The sequence below is a fragment of the Propithecus coquereli genome, unplaced genomic scaffold (assembly GCF_000956105.1).
Source record: "Propithecus coquereli isolate 6110/MARCELLA unplaced genomic scaffold, Pcoq_1.0 Scaffold189, whole genome shotgun sequence".
NCBI lineage: Eukaryota > Metazoa > Chordata > Mammalia > Primates > Indriidae > Propithecus > Propithecus coquereli.
Genome location: NW_012143745.1, coordinates 103,190 through 112,485, shown reverse-complemented (window position 1 = coordinate 112,485; position 9,296 = coordinate 103,190). Strand labels below are relative to the sequence as shown.

At 35.9% G+C, this 9,296-nt stretch overlaps 1 protein-coding gene and 1 pseudogene across 1 annotated transcript in view; one reads left to right on the top strand and one right to left on the bottom strand.

The window, feature by feature from the left end:
- RPF2 (ribosome production factor 2 homolog (S. cerevisiae)) overlaps window positions 1–9,296 on the bottom strand; it is a 48,484-nt gene that overhangs the window by 12,483 nt on the left and 26,705 nt on the right. The window contains exons 4-6 of the mRNA XM_012642831.1: window positions 7,697–7,736; window positions 4,333–4,414; window positions 3,001–3,077 (exon numbers count right to left, since the gene is read on the bottom strand). Of these exons, the coding sequence (XP_012498285.1) occupies window positions 3,001–3,077; window positions 4,333–4,414; window positions 7,697–7,736 (199 nt within the window). The remainder of the gene's footprint in view (window positions 1–3,000; window positions 3,078–4,332; window positions 4,415–7,696; window positions 7,737–9,296) is intronic.
- Window positions 1,426–2,525, top strand: LOC105809073 (annotated as a pseudogene).

The window sequence follows — 9,296 nt, the reverse complement described above, 5'->3', positions numbered from 1 at the left end:
AAAAAAAAAAAAAAAACTTATACTGGAAAAAAAACAAAACAAAACCCAACCAAACAAAAATAGTCCTCTAATGGCCAGCATCCCAGAGTCAAAATACATTTAATTGTAATTTATTTGAATTATTTATACCACTGTGCCTTTTCTACTGTATCACATAAAAGCATTTTTAAATGAAGGCTAAACTACCAACTAGACATTCTCATAGGAAGCAATATAATGTTATACAAGCTACAGAAAGCATGGGCCATAAACTGATCCTTGTAGGCAGGAAAAAAGGAAAACAAAACAAAACAAAAAAAGTATGGGTCAATAATCACTCAGTGGGGTTCAAACTCTTACTATAAAAAGTGTTTGCCCAGTTTTGGATTTTCCATCCCAGTCAGAATGTGAGGTGACTAGTGAGAGGATTTAGCAGTCACCATAGTAAAGAAGAAAAAAAATCAAACAGAAAAAATTATTTAACTGAGAGATTAATTTATGGAGGAAGGTGAATAATTGTTGGTCTGAGCTTCCCATTGATTCTAGAACTTCTGCTATGACAGATAATCAGGGATTATCCAAATCCAGCAAAAAACAAAAGGACAAAAGCCAAACATCCTGTTGCCAGGACCAGGTCACCTGTTGCTTCCCTGTTCAAAATGACCACTCTTGTGGACATTCTCTGCTTCCAAACCTTGAACCTTTTAACTATCTATACTTAGGAGATAGAAACGTGCCCAAGATCTGTCTGCCTGATCACGAGTTAAATGTACCTTCCTGACCCAAAAATTATTCCATGCTCTAGCTGTGCCTACCTGACCCTAGGTATAGGGGGGCTATTTAGGTGTACAGAAGGTAACAAAAGGTACAGCAACATCAACTGTAACTTTGGCTTTCAAACCATCCTGACCACAATACACAGTAATAAAAAATACGTTTATAGTAATGATCCAGTACAAACATCATAAAAATATAAAGTTATGTGAAACAATACTTACCACATAGAGCACTGATACTTTCTACACTACTCCATTTTCTAAAAACACCAGTCACACCTCCATCATAAAAACCCAAACTACAACAGATGAGCTATATTTGAATAGTCTGAAAGGTACTAAAAATTCAAAATACTATAAATATAATGATATAGTATACTAAAAATACTTAATTACACCAAGTCCTTGAACTAACCTTTATTTTTTTAACAAAGGAAATAATTTTTATAAATTATACGATATTCTAAGAACTTTTAAAATAAAATATCCCAGACAGTTCCAGTGTATTTATCTTATCTAAAATAAAACCTACTTGCCACAAAATTTAATCATCTTGTTCATCAAGGCTTATTTCATGCAAAATAATCATCCCTTGCTGTTCAGCCATCTGAGAAAACAGGTTCCTAGGATACTCGCTCAATTCCTGGTAGAGTCTAATCACCTGCTAACTATGGGTACTGAGCTTGCTAAAGAGTTAAAGGCAAGTGAGAAAAGAAATAGTGAAAATGTCTTAAAAATGAGGAAAGTACAATGAACACTATTGAGGTGATGGGCACACTTATAGCCGTGACTCAAGCATTACAAAAGTGATCCATGTAACAAAAACATTTATACCTGCTTAATATTTTTAAATAAAAAAAGAAAAAAGGGGGAAATAGAAGTGGAAATAAATATGAAGGGGAAGTGTACCAAAACACACAACTCCAAAACAAATTAAAAATAAATTACCAAATAATGGGGAAAAAGTGAAAGACTGTCTAATAAATGATATTCTTATCAATTAGTGAAACTTATAGTTATATACATAATCCATGAGTGAAAATTTGGTGTTCAGTTTAAATGGCTCTTGATAAGAATGAGACCGGACAAACAAGAATGGTTTTGTGGTCCAGTTTTGAAGCTGCACAGTGACTGAGGGTTTATCCTGCCTTCCCCGCAAGCATGTCAGTGCTCCAGAGTTTGCAACCCACAGCGTGGCAGCAGTATTGGCAGGGATAACAGAAGCAATTTCACTCCATTGGAAAGAGGGCAGACATTGCTTCAAGACCACAAGCATCATGACAAATTTATAAACACTCATCAGGCTTTCAAGGCACTGAAATGCCATGGAATTGGAGAGTATTATCGAGGCTTGGTGCCCATTCTTTTCCACAATGGACTCAGCAATGTCTTTTTTTTTTGTTTGGCCTTCAAGGTCCCATTAAGGAGCATCTGCCTACTGCAACAACTCCCAGTTCTCATTTGGTCAATGATTTTATCTGTGGAGGTCTTTTGGGTGCCATGCTGGGATTCTTGTTTTTTTCCAATTAATGTTGTAAAAACTCACAGCCTCAGACTGGTGGGGAATTTTAGTCTTTCCCCAACGTTTTCAAAAACATCTGGCTAGAATGGGGCAGGAAACTGACAAATCTTTTCACAGGTGCCCATGTGAATTATTAATACCTTTGGTTCCTCATCTCTTGGGGCATAATCAATGCAACTTATGGGTTCTCATTAAAGATTATACAAAAAAATCCCCAGTTAAGTGCCATTTATCAACTGAATACCTAAGAAGAATGCAAGTTGGCCTCTTTCCTAATTGGCCAACTACAAGTTGGTGTTTTAAGTCCAGGCCACGGTGAGTTATGGTCAAAGCTGTTTTTCTTAAGCATCAACAAAAACAGAATAAAAGGTTTCAATAGGAAAAAAAACAAGAAAGAAAATTCTACTGATAGTTCTGAGGTTACATAAAATAGGTGTGCTAATTCAGAAAGAGAGGATAACATTTAAACTATGGACCTAGTTAAGAATTAGTAACTACAGTCTAAAGTCTTAACTGCCACAAGATCTGCACGCTCTTATACACTATAAATATATTCCTCTTTTTAAAATAAAGGTAAAATAAAATTGTATTTTTATCTGAGAGCATGTCAAAATAAAAGTTCTTTATCTACAAAATTGTACAAGTACTCTTCACCACAAGATGTCACTATTGGCCAAGAGCAGCATTATAAAATGCTTTTCAGTTTTATTATCAGTCTCTTACCTTAATGTCCTTTAGAGAGACAAACTTTTCAATACCTAATTCAATCATATCCAGCACATGATAGTCATACATACGACCTAGAAGGAAAATGCATTTTTAAGCACATATTTTTCCCAAACCCCCACCTTACGTGTACCCACTTATCTGTACATCCAAAATGTCCTAATATCTGTATCTTTCCTTCCTCCCTATACACCCCCAAATGTCCCCTCTTTCGTAAATTTCTAACTCTACCTTAAAGAGATTCTTAGGATACCAGTCATGGAAAGGATCTTAGAGATCATTTAGCTCAACTCCTTTAATAGAAGAATAAATGAAGGCCCACAGACGGTAAAGGGCTTGCCTAAGCCAGTGAGCATGCCAAACCAAATTTCAACAACCCAGGCAAGGGTTCTTTTTCAAATCTATTTAGTCAACAGGTATTCATTAGAGAAGGGTTAATTTATGTGGGTAGGCATGCTACTTTTTTTCTAACTCTAATACTGAATAAATACACACACACACACATATATATTTATATATACTTTTTATTTTTTGGAGACAAGAGTCTTGCTCTGTCACCCAGGCTGGAGTGCAGTGGTGCAATCACAGCTCACTATATCCGCAAACTCCTGAACTCAAGTGACCCTCTCGCCTCAACCTCCTGAGCAGCTGGAACTATAGGCACATGCCATCTGGCTAATTTTTTAAAAATTTTTTTGTAGAGACAGGGTCTCACTATCTTGCCCAGGCTGGTTTCAAACTCTTGGCTTCCAGCGATCCTCCCACCATGGCCTACCAAGGCGCTGGGACTACAGGTGCGAGCCATTATACCTGGCTATATTTCGTATTAGAAAAAATATCTACAACTTGAGGTAGGGTAATTTTTTTTTCCAATTCCAGTGGATCCATGATTATGGGGGAGCTCAGTGACACTCAATGCAAGCACAAGGCAACCACGCTGCATCTACAACTGAGGAAGGAGGAATGCTGAGAGCCCCAAGAGGCCACACTTCTTTAAATCAGAACTTGCTTCCAACAGAGACAAAAGGCAATGGTGTTCTAAGAAACATGAGTAACTGAGGAATTCTTTCATATTCTTTCTTACTTGTGTTAGTTCCCTGTATTGGTAGGGTAGTACTTATATGGTCCATTCTTTACTTGGAGACTGATAGATAAAAAATAATTTTATTCAATGTCACAAGGCTCAAAATAAAAACCAAAAAACCCACACCAAACTAGATTAAAGCTACTGAATTGAAGGATTCAGTTTACTCCTGATTCTTTAATACCATTAGTTGATCTGAGTCACAGAGCTGGCTCTATAAACACTAAAAAGTAAATTATACTTACCTATTACTAGATTATTTGGCCTCTTCTTATTATGGGAACCAAACATGAATAAGGAACAATCTGACTTTTTTGAAAAGAATTCCTATAAAACCAAAGAATCTCATTTAGTCAATGCATAAATGTAAAAACCTTAAGAATCCTACCTCTGAACTTAAAAAAAAAAAGTTTATCAGTTTTTCCAGTGGAAGTTAATAAAGACATAATGAACTAGATAGGAAAATACTGAAGCAAACTACTTTATTTCTAGCTTTTTACTTCAAATTTTCTGATTTGGGGTACCTAGGGAAAAGATTTCTACTTCAAGACAAAAAAGATATGAAAACTGTTAGATTAATAAGTAAAATAAGACCATTTCTTTTCAGTTACACAGTCATTTTGGAATAGCACACCAAGTGTTTCAACTGTTGAACAAACCCCTTTATTCACAGGACATTACTGCTATTGTTGATGGCACACATGAATATATGGGGGACCTACATGAATTTATCAATATGGTGTTTTTGGATGTTTATAATTGGATTCATGAGTTTCCCTCTCATTTCAAATTGCATCCACGCAGGAATCTTGTCCTGGAATCTACATGCCACACAGCTGTGACTAGTTGCATGCTGTGTACCTGGAGAGACTGACAGATCTATTAATGTTCCTAGCTGCAAAAGATATCTTCTCCATTTGGCTCTCAGAAGTACTGACTTCCATTACAGATTTAAGAGGAATGGAAATACAGGTATGGGGTTCCAACCCTAGACAGCTCCTTTTACACTACGTCTATACTTTCTACATCCCACATACTTCGACTCAGTTTACTGAGATCACCAGTCTTAAGCGTGAAAATTAAATTCAACATGTTCTAGTTCAAAAGTCAGTTGGAAAGCCTCCTAAATTAACAACAAAAAAATTAAAACAGATGAAATAGTGATAATCCTCAACTTTTCTTTACTGGCTACAAGACTCTGAGGTGTGAGCCCCTAGTTTGGTTATCATTCGTTCTGTTGTCTAAGTAGAAGCAAATGGGGCACACAACTGCCCGTGTCCATCCACTCCCAGCATGGAGGGTGCAGAGTCAGAAAGTCTAAGATTTCAGGCTCTGCCACTTACCCTGGACAAATTAAACTTTCTTTTTCGTTTTTGTTTTTTTTTTTTAGTCATTTGACAAAGCAAGAAAATTAAACTTTCTTGAGAATTAATTTTATTATCTCCTGTAAAAGCCTGCAAGGGCCCCATGGATGTCATATATGAATGTAGCTTGTACAGTGTCTGACACAAAGTAGGTGTTCAAAAGAATTTTTTATTGTCTAAATCAATGGAAATGCTTTCTTAAAAATTTTTTTTAACATTTTCATGTTATGACTAATTCCCTAAAGCTTTCCATAAAATACCCTTCATACATATTTGAGTGTTTTATGCATATACACACATACACATGCACATGAAAACTCATCTCTGTTGTTCTTCTCTACAGTCTGCTTCTTATTTGTTAAAATTTTAAAGCAGGGGTAGTCAAATTATCTGCAAAAAGCCAAATAAATATTTTAGGCTTTTCATATGCTTTTCTTTTTTTTAATCAACTCTTTAACAATGGAAAAAACATTCTTGGCTCACAGGCTTCACACAAACAGGGATCTGGTCTACAGGCAGTGTATTTTTGCCAACCCCTGTTCTAAAGCACCCAAGAACATTTGCAAGAATGTGGTGAAAGAAACGTGTGATATGGGAGGGCCGAGAGGAGGAAACTGACCACATTTCCAACACAACCGCTATTTCCATAGTCATTTTAAGCTATGAAGGTCTGAGATCTATTTTTCTTTTTCCTCACTACTACACGAATGAGGAGATGTCTGAGATTTATTATAGCCAATGAAATATATTCTATCTCTGAAGGTGGGAGATCGAAGAGATGAAATGTCACAACTTCAAGTGTAAGAAAAGCTATCATATTAACAGTGGGTTGAAAAAGTACACATGCCACAGATTTCACCACGTAACACTGCTACATAGTGGTTATCTAACTAAAACCATCATGGTGTTACAAAACAAAAGCAGCACCTTGATTAAGTGGTGTATAAAAGAGAAAGAATTCTGAGATAAGCCCTATTATTTTTACTTTCGTGATCTCTTCAACAGATGACTGAAAAACATAACACTACGATAAGAGTAATTTGTAAAAAACTAAATAAAATTTATTTTGCCAACATTTTCCTTTTTAATTTTTTTAAGAGATAGGGTTTTGTGCTATTGCCCAGGCTGGAGTGCAGTGGCACAATCATAGCTCACTGTAACCTCTAATTCCTGGGCTCAAGTGATCCTCCCACCTCAGCCCTCTGAGTAGCTAAGAATACAATCATATGCCACCACGCCTGGCTAATTTTTAGATTTTTTGTAGAGATAAGGGTCTTGCTATGTTGCCCAGGCTGGTCTCAAACTCCTGGCCTCAAGTGATCCTCCTGCCTCAGCCTCTCAAAGTGCCAGGATTACAGGTGTGAGCCACCATGCCCAGCCAGTCTTCTAATTAATTATTCAGATTCTACTCAAAAGTTCTTTCTTCCTCTTTTGTTTCATTCATTCATTCATTCATTCACTCATTCATTTATGGCTAGTCAAGTGAAGCAGCAGGAGTGGAGAAGGAACAAAGGAATCTATAACTAGTTGTGATCAATTAGTTGTAAATGCCACTGCACTCGGACCAGCCAAGTTCTTTCTTTTAAATTTGCTAACTAAAAGAAAAAACAAATAATAAGTTCCTATCAAGAGAACACAATCATATTCTTATTTTTCAAGGTCAATTTAAACAGTTTAAAGCACTTACTCCTTTAAGATTCTTAAGAAAGAAACCAATTATCATCACACAGTCAATGTCTCTTCACCATTCACTTAAACTGTCTTTCACCTTCTGATTTCATTTACTAGCCTTCTTCACTTAGTTTTGGTTGACAATACACTCTAACAGGAATGTGATTAACTCTAGCAAAGCAACTGGCAACTGTTAACAATAATTCAAGTAGTGTTCCTTGTTCTAAATATATACAAAAGTCAGATTTTTAGAACTCAAAATTGCTTCATAAAAATAGATCTGTAATAAGCTTCCTTTTGACAATTAATTATGCACTTAAAATGTAATTTAATTTTTAAAAATTTTATCAATATATACGTAAGCAATGAATAATACACTTACTAGGAAAGTGAAATGTAAGATCTGCAGGTATATTTTTAAAAGTATAAAGGTCTTAGTTCATCTCCATTTTACATCAAAATCCTTCACATAGGATGATTTCTAATTCAAAAAATCACTAATTAGGGAGTACAACATGAATTAGTCTGAAAAATTATTTATATGCTCTTTTAAATCAAAGATTCTTATACTTACCAGTGATGTCTGATCCTCAAACGGTCTTGTAATATTTTTCCTAAGAACATTTAAAAAAAAATGTGACCCAATTTTAATAATCCTGGTAAGTAAATTCAATTAGGTAATACATTAAGTAAAAGATAATTTTATACTCAGATGATTAAAAAAAGCTGGAAGGACATTCATTCATTCAGATATTTATTTAGTGCCTATCATACGCCAGACACCATTTTAGGATCTAGGGATACTATAACACTATGTCAAACAAGCTATTTCATGAAGCTAACATTCTAGTGGAAAAATAAATACAATCCGCCCTCTGGATCTGTGTGTTCTGCATCCATGGATTCAACCAACCATGGATTGAGAATATTCGAAAAAAATACCACTAAAAAAATAATACAAATTTAAAATACAGTGTAATAACTATTTACATAGCATTTACACAGTATCAGGTATTATAAGTAATCTAGAGAGGATATAAAGTACAGGAGAAAGTGTACACAGGTTATATGCAAATACTACACCATTTTCTATAAGAGACTTGAGTATCCTCAGGTTTTAGTATCCAAGGGTGGTCCTGGAACCAATCCCCCCAGAGACCGAGGCATGAATATAGCTGATTCCAGGGCTGTGGCAAAAAAAAAAAAAAAAACCACAAACCTGGAGCATCTTGTGGTGTCAGAAAGGGAGTGCTAAATTCAAAGTTAGCCATGGGACACACACACACACACACAAAAAGAAAGAAAGAAAGCGCTCAAAAACAAGGGCATGTTGAAAGGGCACAGGAACCAACCTGGAAGAGTGCCCAATGGTAGGATAATTTCAGCAACAAAATAAACAGTAATACTGAATTATAACCCATAAAAATATAATATGTATCCATGATTCAATAGACTTAAGGAGTAAAAGAATTAATAAATACCCGTATGTCCACATAATTAAAACCAACAGAGAAGAAACAGATTTTCAGAATTCCAATTAACACATGTAGAAGGTATGAGGGGAACAGAAGACCACCACTGGGGCACCACAGTAATCACCGTTGTAAACAAGATCCACCAATAGATGCTAAAATTAATGAGCAAAAGTCTGAGGAAAAAGAGGATATTTGTGTTTTTGCACTGTCTCAAAGTATCTTCTCCAAATATTTATTAACTACAAAAGGGAAAACAGTAACTTTATAGTGGAAAACCAAAGAGACATCACTTAAACCAAGGTTAACGTCACCAGTATAAGACATATTTACATTGTATGATCTCTTATTATTTACTGAGAAAAGGACATCATTTTTGTAGCGTTCTTGACAAAAATATATAGCTTCAACCTATTCATGAGAAAACTTAAACCCTGATTGAGGCATCATTTACAAAATAACTGGCAAGGCTGGGTGCAGTGGCTGATGCCTGTAATCTTAGCACTCTGGGAGGCTGAGGCAGGAGGATTGTTTGAGCTCGACAGTTTGAGGTTGCTGTGAGCTAGGCTGACGCCACTGCACTCTACTCAGGGTAACAGTGTGAGACTCTCTCAAAAATAAATAAATAGGCCGGGTGTGGTGGCTCACGCCTGTAATCCTAGCTCTCTGGGAGGCCGAGGTGGGTGGATCGCTCAAGGTCAG